A 15,050-nucleotide genomic window follows, 5' to 3' on the forward strand; every position below is an offset into this window, starting at 1 on the left:
TGTTGTGGGGTGTGTTTTTTTTTTGCCTGGGATAGGAAGCTTCTTTCACCAGCTCCTTTCAGCCGGCCTGGCATATGCTCCCAGCAGATTAAAAGGCATTCTCCAGTCGTGGCCCCATTGTTGCCCACAATAGATTTATTATTTCTCTTCCCCACCCCACCCCCTCCTCACCCCGTTTACACTTCCCACCACTTTCCCTGCCGTCCAGATTTTCAGCTCACTCCCCAACCTCATCCACCCATTGACAGAAAGTTGTACAGGTTCCTGTTGGCACGTTTTGTGTAAGCTGCTCTGTCCCGGTCCTTGTGCTGGGAGCACCGAAATTTCTCTCTGCAACCCTCCTTCGCTCTCCTTGTGTCTTATTTAACTGTCAGCTCACTTCCCCCTAAGGAATCTTTAAAAGCTTAGCTTTTAAAATAGCTCACCATTCGTTGGGAGGTGTCTAACACAGTCTTCCCCAAACTTGGGTGTTGTTGTTTTTTACTACAATTCCCATCATCCCAAGACCAGTGATCAGGGATGATGGGAATCGTAGTCCAAAAAAAGAGCTGAAGACACCCAAGTTTGGGAAACGCTGTGCTAGCATTTTACAACATAGAATGGAAACAGCAGCCAGTAAAATGGGCAGGTGATATCAAGAGCCCAGGTTCAATAAACAGCCGCAGAAGCAGCGCAAGAAACAAAGCCAAACGTCTTTAAAATCAAGGACGTTTGGGGGAAAAGTGTCTTCGGCTTCCTTCGAAAAGACAGCAGAGAGGAGCTGGATCTTAGAGAAATTTAGGACTGCCATAGTGAAAGCCCTGCTCCTTATAGAGTAGGGCTGGGGAGCCCTTAGCCCACCAGGTGTTGCTGAACTACAACTCCCATCAGCTCCGTCAAACATGACCAGTTTCCAGGGATGATGGGAGTTGTAGTTCAGTGGCATCTGGAGGGCCAAAGGTATAGTTTTTGATGTTTGATGTTTTAATTTGTTGGAAACCACCCTGGGGCAACCCAGTCAGATGAGAGCATATACTTCTTATTCTTATTCTTATTCTTATTACTTGTTTCCCACATCTGTTGTTGGGGCTAACGTCAGATGGAAGCCAAAGCAAAGCCTCTTCAGAAGCTCCCAAGTGCAGGTGGATGAGTGGGAGGAGAGCATTCCTTGAGACATAGAAATCCAGTCTATTAGATAATTTAATATATGGTGCAAAATGGTCTAAATCTTGCTGCCCACCCCACCCCTACTTATCCAGCCTATTTACATATACAGAGCTGGAAGACTGATCCTGTCCTTTGTTGCAGCAAACCAGATATCAAAAGCGAATGCCTGCCAGAATTTTTAAGCTGGTTTCTAGAAAACAAAACCAACGGCCTTAATTTTTTTATAGCGTAACGTCGTAGGTCACTAGAAATGTGCAGACACTGAAGCAAGTGTTTGAAGCACAAGTGGCCGCTTGCTTTGAAATCAGTCGACAACATAGACTGTATTATCGTGGCCAGTTGCATCTTTCTGTGGTGCACAGAGCCTCCTCAAGAAAAGCTCTCACAGGCTCTGTTGACCGAGAGAAGAGATTGATCTAAAAGTTGGAACGGGTTCTGGTGCATCCAAGTTGGATGAGCATTAATACCGCTTTAACTTCGTTCCTTCCTGTTGCAGCCAACTGTCTAAAAATGAGGCGTTTCAGGCGGCAGCCTCTCAGCCAAATTCCACCATATAAGCCCCTGGCAGACACCTGAATCCCTTTTGCCTGCGTCTTGGTGCAGCCAGTCATCCTCCCCAGCTGCTCAGCTTGAATTATCATGACAATGGCTCCCAAATTACGCCCCATTCAATGTGCCTGCCTTTGATTGATTAACTTACAGTTTCTGTTTGAATGACCCTGGCGCTAAGATGCTGAAGCTGTAATCTCAGAGGGATAGTTAACAGCGCTGGTGTGGGACTGTGGTCTCGGCTCACACGCTCTTTCTTCTTCAGCCTGACCTCTGCTTAAGTGAGCTGGTAATTGAGGAATCCATTAGTATTCTTTTGGAAGGACTGCAGGACTCCGCATATGTTCAAACTGCATCAGATGGCTTGGGGGGGGACTGGGGGGGGGTTACAGAACAGGGAGCCCCGGCTAAGCTGCCAGCCACAGAGCCCTGCTTGGTTAATACCCATTCACAGATAGATTTAACTTTTGGCAGCCTCACGCTTACTAGCTGCTGCTGCAGCAACAGAATCATAGAATTGCAGACTTGGACAGGACCCAAAGTGTCATCTAGCTCATTCCCCCTGCAAAGGCAAGGAATCACAGCTAAATATTACCTCTCTTGGTTCTGGGAACACTTTGCAGCCCGGGAGGGAGTTTTTCCTTCCCAGTGATAAATGAAACAACAAGCCAGCTTGAACATAAACTGGCTTGAAACAGATATAACTGGAATAGCTTATCCAGCCCCCCAAAGATTCCCCAGGAAGTGTAGTTCTTGATTTCTGAAGGAGCTGAGACTGTTTGCTAGGTCCCCCTAGATTCTCTGCCTGAAGCCTTGACAGTTAAAGCAGAAAGGCACATCGGCGTGAGTAAAGTCTACCAGCGCAGAGACATGCACCGTCCCTCCTTGACGAAAAATCCCCTCCAAGTATTTGGAGGGGGAAAACGAAGTTCAGACATGTGCAGAGCACGGACTCAGGTGCCTTGACATTCCTGCAAGGTGTTTCCCATGGTGACCCTGTTCTCTAACTTGGCTTTCAGATCCCGTAGTGATCCAGCAGCTCCGAAGATCGTACAAATACTTTAAAGATTACAGGCAGGTGAGTGAGCCTTCTGTGGTCCCTTTTCAGGATCTGTTCCTGATCCTCCCCAGACGTAAAAATTGGCTTCCCCTAAGTGTCGGCAGGAGCTGTATCCTAACTGGTTTTTTAAAAAGGTAAGTTGCTGTGCAGGCACTTCTGTGTCCCAGGAGTTCAGGCCCTCGGGTCCTTTAAGTTTAAAGCAAGTTCCTGGTTGTGGAGAAAGACAAGGAGACCTTAACACTCCTTTGCCAGTGTTAAGTGCTGTGACCAGAAGAAAAGCTGGTTTTGTTTTCTCCCGTTGAAACACCTGTTTGCAAATGGGTGCTGCTACTCTGAATTCTTAGCAGCAGTTTTGTTGATTTCAGCCCAGGGGCACCCAGAGCCTTTGTCCGCCTGTGCCAGTGGCTGTGAACTCTTTCTTCTGTCGGCTTTATGCTCTGCATTTAAGCCAATGTCATGGCTTATTATGGGTTTGTATGTTGAAAACAGTTGTTGCTTTTCCACACGCACACACACACACACACAGAGCTCAGAACTTATAAGTAACTTATGAAGATGGACTCCAGGCATCTAACCGATGAGCTAGTATTATCTAAACCAAGTCTTACACACAGAAATGCAGAAATCGCAGCTAAAGAACCCCTGACAGATGTCCATCCAGCCTCTGCTTTAAAAATAGAGCCCAAGTTCCAGTGGAGTGCGTTCCGCTGTCAAACAGCTCTTCCCTTGGAATCTCCTTTCTTGTGATTTGAATCCATTGGCTCAGTTTCTACCCTCTTGAGCAGCAAACCCCCCCCCCCTCAAAAAAACAAGCTTGCCCTTCAGATATCTGAAGATGACTGTCACCTTCTCGCCTCTCAGTCTTCTCTTCCCAAACTACCCTTGTGAGATTGAAGTGTGTGCAGGTGGATGGGCTGGTTAGAATAAGGAACCAAACCACCAGTCACCAAGCCTGACGGGCCTTGAGTTTTTTGTGACAGTATCTGTATGGTTTCTGCTCCTGGGTTATTGCTTTGCTATCAGCACCTCTGTGCCTCTTGCCGCTGCTGTGCGCTGAGAGTCCCATCTGCCGCCAGGGTGATAAAATCGCTGGCCTGAACTCTGCCATTGCCAGCGTGCAAGCTGCTTGGAGCCCGACAGCTTTGCTTGCTTGGGCGCTCACGGTCCGTTTAAGGACCATCACCAGGCACAGCTTGGGGGGGGGGAGTCCGCTCTACAAAGACTTTATCCTTGTGGCAGCTGCAAGAACGCACCTTGGCTTTTCGGTCTGTCTGGATTAATGTGAAAACTGGCTTTAAAACGAACTGCAAAGTTTGAAGGTCTTTGCAAAGAAAAGAAAAACTTGCACTGTGTTGTGTTTCTGTGCTTAATTGAAAGAAGTAATAAAATGTACAGATCAGAACAACTGTTTGGACATAATTGAAGCAGTCTGGATCTGATCCTCTCCTCTGTATGCAGCTCCAGAACAGCTGCTGCTGGTGCTGTTGTTAATTATTTCCTTCCTTTTTACCAGACCAGAACTGAAGGTGTCATCAGATAATGAAAGATTATACTTAGAAAGTAATTAAACTCCATTAGCTTTGGCTGGTAGCCCTAATGTGCCCCTATGTCAGGGGTCCTCAAACTTTTTCAGCAGGGGGCCGGTCCACTGTCCCTCAGACCTTGTGGGAGCCGGACTATGTTGGGGGGGGGAATGAACGAGGGACGGTGAGAGGTGCGTAAAAGGGCTCCGGAGAGGGGCTGTCACCAACAGAGCCCAGCCCCCTTCCTCATCTAGGCAGGGCAGGGAGAAGCCAGGAGGAGGGAGGGAGGAGCCACCACTGCTGTGAGAGGGAAAGGGAAAGAACACGTGCGCACTGGCGATCCACACGGCGATCCTGGACTGTCCGCAGGCCAGATTTAGAAGGCAATTGGGCCTGATCCAGCCCACGGACCTTAGTTTGCCTACCCATGCCCTGTGTGGACAGAGACAGCCTAACGTCTGTCTCTTACGCTCTGGTAACCTCTAAGTTGGACGCCCCAAAGGAAGGAAGGGTCTGTCCTCCACTCTTTTAACTGCTGCTGCTCTTTGTTTGTGTCTCCTGCAGATGATCATAGAGCCAACCAGTCCTAAGCTGCTCCCAGACCCCCTGAAGGAGCCCTATTACCAGCCCCCTTACACTCTAGTCATCGAACTCACAGATGTTCTCCTTCATCCGGAATGGTCGGTGCGTATCCATCCTGGGGCAGCATTTAGGGAGGTGTAGCAAACGTGCTCATTTTCCCCCACCCCACCTGAGTATTACTAGGTCAGATTAAGTGATATGGTAGCCTATCCCTTGACGGACAGCACAGGGGACTGTTTCCTGCACTCCTGTTTGCAGTGCAGTAGCTGGGATATGCAGAAAGAGCTGCCTTAGTATTTGGGGACGGGTCATGGACTTTTCCTGGTCTCCTGCCAGCGTTGATCTGTGCTGGTTGGCAAGCGCTCTTTCTGTGCAGCTGGTTCTGTATCTTTCTCCCAAGGCTCCACTTTCTCGCCTCTTGTACCCCAACTGCCCTGACGCTGTTCTCCCCCCCTTCCCTCAGTTAGTGACCGGCTGGCGCTTCAAGAAGAGGCCAGGCATTGACAACCTGTTCCAGCAGTTGGCGCCTCTCTTTGAAATCGTCATCTTCACCTCTGAAACGGGCATGGTGAGTGCTCTGTCGCTGCCCCCTGCCAGGCATGGCTTGGCTTCCTTAGCTTCTGACCCTGGGACCCTGATCCCAGGAAGCAAAGATGGCTCTGCCTAGGCGGAAATATAGGTGTGTGCCACTTTCCTCCTCCGGCGGCGTATTCCCCACAAACCCTCCCTCCTCCGCTTGTGTTTTTGTGTGTGTTCAGGGTGTGTTAAGGAGGGCTGCAGGGCTGCTTCTCTACCTGCAGCCACTCAAGGCAGGCTGGAAAGTGGGAGAGCCTTGAAGAGAGTCGTAAGAATGAAGGACTTAAAAGGGTTGTGGGAATGTAAGAGCCCAGAGAAAGGTCAAGGCTGGACCCCATACACTAACACACACACCCACTCCTCAAATACTTAGACATACCTACAGGACCGCCTCTCCTGGTATGCCCAGCGGAGGACCTTACGGTCTGCAAACAAAAAGATCTTGGAGATCCCACGCCACAGAGAGGTTAGGCTGGCCTCGACCAGAGCCAGGGCTTTTTCGGCCGTGGCCCCGATCTGGTGGAATGCTCTGTCACAAGAGACTAGGGCCCTGTGAGACTTCACATCTTTCTGCAGGGCTTGCAAGACGGAGCTGTTCCACCAGGTCTTTGGCCAAGGCACAGCCTGACCCCCTCCTTTGGTAATTCTTCACAGAACTCTAGCCCAATGGTTGCTATTAATTTGATTTGAACTGATTTTATAATGAATTGATTATATAATTCTGTATTATTTTACGGTTAAAACAAAAAAAAAATTCCTTCCAGTAGCACCTTAAAGACCAACTAAGTTAGTTCTTGGTATAGTTCTTGGTTTTTAAGGTGGTCTTTAGTTCTTGGTCTTTAAGGTGCTACTGGAAGGAATTTTTTTTTTGTTTTGACTATGGCAGACCAACACGGCTACCTATCTGTAACTGTTATTTTACGGTTGTTAGCCGCTCTGAGCCCGGCTTTGGCTGGGGAGGGCAGGATATAAATAACATTTTATTATTATTATTATTATTATTAATCATGCAACTCGAGCACACTTGCCATCTTTTGCTTTTGTTGGATGTGGGGAAAGGACATGAAAGCTCCACCCCAGACTGTTGCCCATCTTATCTCAGGAACCATAATCGCTAGAAGTTTGCTGTTTCAGTAAAAAATAAAGAAACTCTGGGCTTCTTGAGATCCTGAATTCTGTGCCAAGTGCCACATCCCACACCTGCGTGGTGCAAGGGCTGGCAGGGGTCCACAGTTGGGGTTGGGGGTCCCCAAAGCCTTGCAGCGGAGTCAGGAATTTGTGTCCTGTAGGAGAGGGCCGGCCGGCCTGCCTGCTCAGCACCCTCCTGGGTCAGCCTCCTCCCTTCCACTTCTCCTTTCTCACGCTTGAGTGGCGGGAGGGGAGTCCCACAGGGGAGCGTGCCGCTGCTCATTTGAATATGTATGGGTCCAGTCGGACCGCCATTCAGCCCATTGAATCCAGGCTATTACTGTGCTAATTGAGTGGGCCTGTCCTTGTGGGGAGAGAACAACAGCACGGCCAGGAGACTTGTGGGCAGAAGACAAGGGAGCAGCCTGGCTTGTTTGCTCTTAGCACATGTGATTCTGTTAAGCCCAGGTCTAAAGCGCTATCTGCCTTCAGAGCTGTGGCTCCAGTAAACAGGGCAAAAAGACGACGTGCGTTAATCTGTGATGCTTCACAATTTAACACCCACTTGATGACCCCTTCCTAAGAGAGCAGACACATTAAAGAGGGTGTTTTTTGGTAGCTGGTCCACGTTTATGGAATGCCTTCCAGGGAAAGCCTAGCCTGAGCGTATTTGGGAAATGGTGCAGGCTTGTCCAGTTTTGGACCAGATGTCAGCATTTCTCTGTCTCGATGGGAGAGTGTGCCTTTCAGCATGAAGTCAAACTCTCGGAAGGTTACAGCGCTTGCTGCGGCTGTAGAGACCGATACGGGAGAGACCTGTTTTGTTGCAGCTGGGGCGGAGCCACAGCAAAGTCCGTTAGTGGCAGAGTGCCCCACAGCTGGCCAAGACCTGAGGCACAGGTTGGCACAGTGTCCCTTTTGCTTGTTCCTTTTGCTGGTGCCTGCAAGAATAGGCAGGCCAGACCCTCGAGGCCCGTGCTTTATCATTGTGTGTTTGTGTGTAATCAAGCAGTGTGTTTATTCGGGAAATAAATGTGCCGGTACGGCCCCCTGAACCAGTATAGGAAGCAGCTGAATGGCATGATGCAGAAAACACCTTCACTTGCTCTTCCCACTGTTACAAAGACAGATCCTGGAAATGTGAGGTGATTCCGCTTTCCCCTTCTCCATTCCAGACCGCTTTCCCCCTCATCGACAGCGTGGACCCTCACGGGTTCATCTCCTACCGGCTTTTCCGCGATGCCACGCGCTACATGGATGGGCACCACGTGAAGGTATTTGCAGCCAGGCTTTCCATGGGGGGTGGGGGGAGATGCCCAGTGGTGTTTGTAGCCTTGTGTGTTCATGTGCACATTTATCTCTGGGTGGAGACATCTGGATGGCACCAGGTTGTGCTTGTCATCCCTCTGGGGGAATGTTACGTCTTTCACAACCAGGATTTTGCTTTTTCTTCCTCCCCTCCACCTGCAAGTGCACCTAATATTGTTTTAATTGATTGGGAGCCGCCCAGAGTGGCTGGGGAGACTCAGCCAGATGGGTGGGGTATAATAAATTACTATTATTATTATTATTATTATTATTATTATTATTATTATACTTCTGGGAGGGTTTGCTCTTAAGCGAGCATCGATGAGAGCACCCGCTTCGATTCCCAGACTGGATCCCCGGTGCCTCCTTTGAGAGCTGTGGCCAGTTGGGGGTGAGGGTGGGCTTGACACAGAGCACCACAGAGGAGAGCACGTGCGGGATTTCTTTACCCTTTTACCAGGTGCCTGCCGAGTGCTGGCTGAGCATCTTGCTCTTGGCCTCCTCCTGCATTGCCTTAAAATCACTGAGAACGGGCGTGCTGAAATCTTGACTCTTCACACTGCCACAGGGTTAAGTTCCAGAGGGGCTGAATGCGAGCGAAAATCCACAGGAATGCACTGCAAGGGATTGAGACCTTTTGAACGTCCCGCCGTTCCCAGTGGGCTCTGGCAAAGGGACGCTGGTCCTCCCTGTCTGCATCTCCTTGCAAAGCGATGTTATGCAGCAGCAACCCGGGCCTCCCTTGCAGCCCTGCCTCCACAGCTGTGTTTCGAACCCGTGGCCCCGCTACCCAGCCTAGGCGAGCGCAAGGCAGGAGCAGCAGGTGCCCTCCTCGTGTTCCGCAATGCGAGTTCCCCTGTGTCTGTGCTCCACAATAGAGTGCGGAGGGCTTTGCGTGGTCGCTGCTGCAAGCCAGCCTGCCTTCTGTCTGTCCTCCCTCCCTCCCTCCCTCCACCTCCCATCTGCTGCCCCGGAACCTGTGGGGTGTCTCTTTCACTCCATGGCATGTGCGCTTCTAATTGTTGTGGGTTCTCTTTTCTTTCTATTTTCCTAAGTGAAAGCGGGGCAGGGGTGGGGGGAGGAGGAGGGGGGAGGCAGGCAGAGGAAGGGGGCAAGGAGTTCTCCCCCCCCCCCACCTGCTGTGAGGAGCGGTTCTGATGTTCCTCAGAGATGGTAAAACTGCAGAAGGCTTGGACTGTAGTTGCAGGGTTGAAAACAGGGAAAGAGGAAAGAACGATTCTAAGGAGAGAGCCTTTGATATAGTGGGAACGCCCATGTGAGTGAGGCGGGGGTGGAGTATTTAATGGGACAGTCGAAAGAGGAATTGCTTTCATTCTTTCAAAGAAAATAGTTTTGCATTGCAAGGGAGATTCAGATCAGTTTCTCCCCGCCTCGCCCCTGAAGTTCCTTATTTGGAATCAAATTCACAGCAATCGTAACGTTCTTGTGACACAAGGCGGGTTCTGTGCCTGTATCGCAGAAATGGATACCTGGATTAAGATTACGTATTAAACTCAAAACGCCAAGAAAAAAACAAAGTTCTGGAGCAGAACAATGGGTGGCGGTGGAGGGGGCGGCAGGGAGGAATCTTCACCAGGAAATTCAAAGGCCGTGATTAGATCTCAAGACACAGTTTCCATTTCAAGCTCTCTTGAACCTCTCGGGGCCTTTGACCCATTTCTCTTGTTGTCAAGTAGGCTAGGACAATTGCACCTTGGGAAGTTTCTGTGTCGGTGTGCAGGCCCGTCCTAAAACGCCTGTTGAGTTTTTCGGGGGGGAAGCCTGCCTTGTCTGCTGGTGACCCCTCCAGCCTGCCTCTGTGTCTTCCTCTCGCCAGGATATTTCCTGCCTGAACAGAGATCCCTCGAAAGTGGTGGTGGTGGACTGCAAGAAGGAGGCGTTCCGCCTGCAACCCTTCAACGGCATGGCTCTGAAGAAGTGGGACGGGAATTCGGACGACCGGACACTCTTCGACCTTGCCGCCTTCCTGAAGAGTAAGGAGACATTCACCCAAAATAGAACCATAGAATTACGGGATTGTAGAGTCCATTTAGTCCAACCCCCGGCAGTGCAGGAATCTCGGCTGAAGCATCCAAGATAGATGGCCATCTATCTAACCTCTGCTTAGAAACCTCCAAGGAAGGAGAGGCCACAACTTCCTGGGGGAGACGGTTCCACTGTTGAACAGTTCTTGCTGTCGGAAAGTTTTTCCTGAGGTTTAGTTGGAATCTTCTTTCTTGTAATTGACTCCATTGGTTTGAGTCCTGCTCTTCAGAGCAGAAAACAAGCTTGTTCTCTTATCCACGTGAACTATCTAGTCCAGTCTTTCTCAACCTTGGGTTCCCAGATGTCATTGGACTACAACTCCCATCATCCATAGCCAGCAGGGGCAGCAGTCAGGGATGTTGGGAGGGGTTTTCCAGCAACACCTGCGAACCCAAGGTTGAGAAAAGCTGGGCTATAGGTCGTGGGACGACCCCAAAGCATTTGTAGGATCCTCATCCCTGTCCAAGGGTATTCAGTGAGTGTCTGTTCCCACTTACAGTGGTACCTCGCAAGACGAAAAGAATCTGTTCCGCGAGTCTCTTCGTCTTGCGGTTTTTTTGTCTTGCGAAGCAAGCCCATTAGCGGCTTAGTGGATTAGCGCTATTAGCGGCTTAGCGGATCAGCTGATAAGCGGCTTAGCGGATCAGCTGATAAGCGGCTTAGCGGCTTGGGGAAAAGGGGGGGGAGAAAAAAAACCCGCAGGAACTCGCAAGACATTTTCGTCTTGCAAAGCAAGCCCATAGGAAATTCGTTTTGCGAAGCACCTCCAAAACGGAAAACCCTTTCGTCTAGCGGGTTTTCCGTCTTGCGAGGCATTCGTCTTGCGGGGCACCATTGTACAGTGGTACCTCGGCTTGAGAACTTAATTCGTTCCGGAGGTCCGTTCTTAACCTGAAACTGTTCTTAACCTGAAGCACCACTTTAGCTAATGGGGCCTCCTGCCACTGCACCGCCGGAGCACAATTTCTGTTCTCATCCTGAAGCAAAGTTCTTAACCCGAGGTAATATTTCTGGGTTAGCGGAGTCTGTAACCTGAAGCGTATGTAACCCGAGGTGTATGTAACCCGAGGTACCACTGTATCCATGGCAGTGTCAGGGTGCAGAACTTCAAGGCCAGACAATCTCCTGTTTCGAAACGCAGCAGATTTCTGACTCCTGCCGCTGCAGAGAGGAGCTCCATGGCGTGTAGGCACTGGCGGGTGGAATACAGGAAACCCAGGAGGAGACCCATCTTCTGCCTTCTTCCCTGCCAAGGCTAGGACTGGGGAAAGGCTCCCTGCCTGGAACCCTGGAGCAGGGGTCAGCAAACTTTTTCAGCAGGGGGCCGCTCCGCTGTCCCTCAGACCTTGTGGGGGGCCAGACTATATTGGGGGGGGGGAATGAATGAATTCCTATGCCCCACCAATAACCCAGAGATTCATTTTAAATAAAACGGCACATTCTACTCATGTAAAAACACGCTGGTTCCCGGACAGTCTGCGGGCCGGATTGAGAAGGCGATTGGGCCGGATCCAGCCCCCGGAATTCAGTTTGCCTGCCCATGCCCTGGAGAGAGTAAACATTTCCTGAGCTAGATGGAGCAATGGTCTAACTCAGGGACATAAGGAAGCTGCCCTCTACCGTATCACTAATACATAAAACGTGTACATGATCCAGGCTGATTCTCCTTTAATGCTTGTTGCCTCCTTCTTGCCTGGCAGCCATTGCCTTGAGTGGCGTAGAAGACGTCCGGACCGTGCTGGAAAACTACTCCTTGGAAGAGGATCCCCTGGAGGCATTCAAGCGCAGGCAGTCGCAGCTGGAACAGGTGAGGAGGAGTGCAGAGCCAGGGCTGGGGGCTTTGTCTTTGGGTGGGGGAGGCTGCTACTGCTTTGGTGAAGCCCTTAAACATGGTCAGGGAGCTGGGGTTGCAGAGTCACCATCCCAGTCGCTTCATTGGGAAATCCTGGTTTCCCTGCTAATAAAGTATAAATATTTTAGCTTACTTGCAAGGTTCAAAGCTCATTGTGGTAACACCACCATCTCGTATGGTGAGGCCAGCCCAGTGGGCAAAAATGCTGCTGGAGAAAGGCCCACACTCAATACAGATCTTAGGCCAAGTTTGGCTTTTGCAGACAGTGGGGTCCCAGAAGATTTTTTGCGTTTCACCGCCATGTCTTGGTTGGTTCTCCTTTTTCTCAAGGGAAGGCAAGTGCCTCAGAGGATCTGCAGAATGCCTTCTCCACGCATTGGCCTAGTTCAACCTCACATTAAACCACAGTTTAAAGCAAACCATGGTTTACTGTGACGTGAGCAGCATGCTGGTGCATGCAGCAAAAATTCACGCAGCTCTTCCCCTCCACTGCTGTGATCCTGCAAACAAAACAAGCAGCTGAGTCTGCCCTTCCACACCATTCGATCCTGGGCTTGCGGTTTGTTTTTCTCCGAACCCACCCTGGGCAAGCAACCAAGGTTTGCTGATCATCTGCACGAAGGCAGTTTAAAAACAAGTCTCTGGCTTAACGTGGCAGGTGAGCCAGGCTGCTGAGTTACTCTGCTAGCCTCCTTGACACGCCCACATGTACGGGAATGGGATCGGCAGGGCCCGGGGCGGCAGGCTTCCTGGATTCCTTGGTGGTGACCAGGCTCCCATTTGTGTCGCCTGTCCTTTCGCAGGAAGAGCAGCAACGCCTCTCTGACCTCTCCCAGCATAAGAAGCAGCAGCTCTTCTTGGGCTCCCTGGCAAGCCGTCTGTGGCCTCGCTCCAAGCAGCAGTGATGCCGGCGCCTTCGAGGGACAGCCACGCTGCCTGCAGAAACGGACTCCTTGGCCGCTCTGGAGGCGACAGCCACACCTGAGGGTGCGGCACAGACTTTGCCCCCCAAAGCCAGGGGCTGCAAGTGCTGGCACGCACGTCTCATCCTTCCCTTAATTTCCAGCAGCAATATCCCCACCAAGGCCTGGACTGCCGTGCGCATGGACTGGGATCTCTCTTTTTCCAGGGGAGGAACTCTTCTGGAGCAGCAGGATTTGCGGTGGCCTGTTGAGCAGCCTCTCCTCTGCGCAGCCAAGGAAGTGAGCCTCGCCATCCCAGCCAGGAAAGGGGGGAGGATGGGGGGGCACACAGTGTTCTCCTAGATCGCCTCCGGACCGGTCTCTCGCATCCTGCTATCATGTTCCCTTCAGGCTCCAGGCCCTGCTGCTACTCTTCTGGGGCAAACAGAAATGAATGTTGGGTGTACTCTGAAATAAACGGCCATCTTTCTAGCGAAGGCGCTGTCGGGCCCTGTTTCCCCAGCCAGAATGTGTGAATGCGTGCGCTCGAGTCTTCATCCTCTCGTTTAGATGGAAACCTGCTTCCTAAGAAACTGCCTCTTTTCCAGCGCGACTTCCCTGGCCCCACCTTCTCCCCACCTTGACATCTCAGTGCAGGAAAGTCAGCTCCAGTCTTCCTCCGGAGTCCAGGTCCGGATGTAAACAGGAAAGGGAGCCAGCTGGGGAGATGCTGGGCTAGAGTGGGGTGGGGTGCGGAGGGCTGTGAGCTTTTATAGAGGAGGAGCACACAGCCGTCGGAGGGGGTTTTGCTCCTGCTCCGCTCTTGTGCTGCATTTTTAAAAATGCCTTGCGGTTTCCCACCACCCCCTTCCTTGTAAATGTCAGTAAAAAGCCTCTGGGGCAGGGATTTCTACTGGTGCTTGGGACTGTCCCTCTCAGCCCAAATATATAATACACAATTTGCTGTGCAAGTAATGGGTTGTTGGACAGCTAAGCATCTTAGGAACACCACCTTCAGTTGACCAAGTTGCCGAACTCAGGAGAAAAAACTGGGCAATAGGAGTTGAGTGGGAAACTGATGTGTTGGAAGTGGAGAGGAATTTGTAGATTGGGGTAGGTGGGTGTGGACTGTCTGTAGCTCAGGAACGTGGCCAAAAGCAGCTTTGCGCAGAGCAGCCACCCAGGTAGCAAGAGAGCAAAAGTCTGCCTCCTTCCTGCGCAAGCGCAACTCTTGCACAAAGATGTGCCACAGCGGTTCTGGATTGCTGCAGCGGGGGCAGGTGCGATACCTGCAAGTGTGAGTCCTTAGTTCCAGCTTCTCTGACTGCGAACTGGCCAGAACGGCTGCCATGTGCCGTGTGAGCAAACCAGTTTCAAGCCAAAGCACAGAGCATGCCCCCAACGCCCAGCATTTGCGCCCAGCCCACGTGGCACAGAGCGAGGCCTGGTCCCTCTGGGATTAACAGCAGGCCTGGTGAGTCCCTGGCACCATTTGCCCTTTTTTCCAGGGCAGCTGAAAATGCTGTGTGTGTGTTTGTGTGTGTGTGTTTTTCCGCCTTCCTTACCTTATTCTTCTTAGAAAGAATGTAAGGGGGGGCGGAGAAAGACACTTCCTGGCAGGAACTGAATCCAGATCTTTCCCACACTCTTCCCCCCCCCCTTTCTCCTCTCCTTCCCCCAAAGAAAATCCCTTTCCAGACTGTCTAAGGTGGGGAACATGAGAGGAATAAACAGCTGGAGGTGGGGGGGGGGGAGAAGGCACAGAAGTGTTTAGAACATAAACAGGACGTGACTCTGGAAGGAGGTCTGCATCCCCTCCTGGCTGATTTTTAAATGCAAGGTTACTTTGCACTGATATTCCCCCCCCCCCTTTGCAGCCAAACAACAGGAAGGAGAGGGGGGTGGCTTCTCTGTGCGCCGTGTGTGTTGGGGGGCGGAGTAATTTCAGACTTGGAGGAGGAGAGGGGTGCCTTCCAAAAAGCCATGCGCAGGGTTGTCTGTTTTTCAAAAGCATACAATGCCAAATTAAAAAAACAAACCACTGGAAGGTCAGAAATTAACCTAAGCATTCACATCCAGCTGCACCGTAAAGAGGGCACACCCTGCCCTACCAAAATGAAAGATGAAGGCCAATTAAGAGCCAAATCCCTTGGGAGATAGGAGTGCCTTTGCCTCAGCACTATGGGTAGGCAATGATGTTCTCCCAGGGAGAACATTGCCACAGTTGGGGAGCTACCGCTAAAAAGGCTCGTTCTCTCTAGACTTCTTCCTGCATCCTGAATTGGCTGTTTGTTGGCGCTTTGGGTGGCATAAATAGTGTGGCTTCTGTTGTATTGATCAGTGCTAGGCTAAGCACCTGACCCCATCGTCGTCACCAT

At 51.1% G+C, this 15,050-nt stretch overlaps 1 protein-coding gene across 1 annotated transcript in view; it reads left to right on the top strand.

Annotated features, from left to right (window-relative positions):
- TIMM50 (translocase of inner mitochondrial membrane 50) overlaps positions 1-13,169 on the top strand; it is a 34,769-nt gene extending 21,600 nt beyond the window's left edge. Inside the window, exons 5-11 of the mRNA XM_081922255.1 lie at positions 2,715-2,773; positions 4,843-4,962; positions 5,324-5,428; positions 7,740-7,838; positions 9,710-9,866; positions 11,619-11,725; positions 12,574-13,169. Coding sequence (XP_081778381.1) covers positions 2,715-2,773; positions 4,843-4,962; positions 5,324-5,428; positions 7,740-7,838; positions 9,710-9,866; positions 11,619-11,725; positions 12,574-12,675 — 749 coding nt within the window. The 3' untranslated portion in view covers positions 12,676-13,169. The remainder of the gene's footprint in view (positions 1-2,714; positions 2,774-4,842; positions 4,963-5,323; positions 5,429-7,739; positions 7,839-9,709; positions 9,867-11,618; positions 11,726-12,573) is intronic.
- Positions 13,170-15,050: the final 1,881 nt, after the last annotated feature.

The sequence above is a fragment of the Podarcis melisellensis genome (genome assembly GCF_964234715.1).
Source record: "Podarcis melisellensis genome assembly, chromosome: 8".
NCBI lineage: Eukaryota > Metazoa > Chordata > Lepidosauria > Squamata > Lacertidae > Podarcis > Podarcis melisellensis.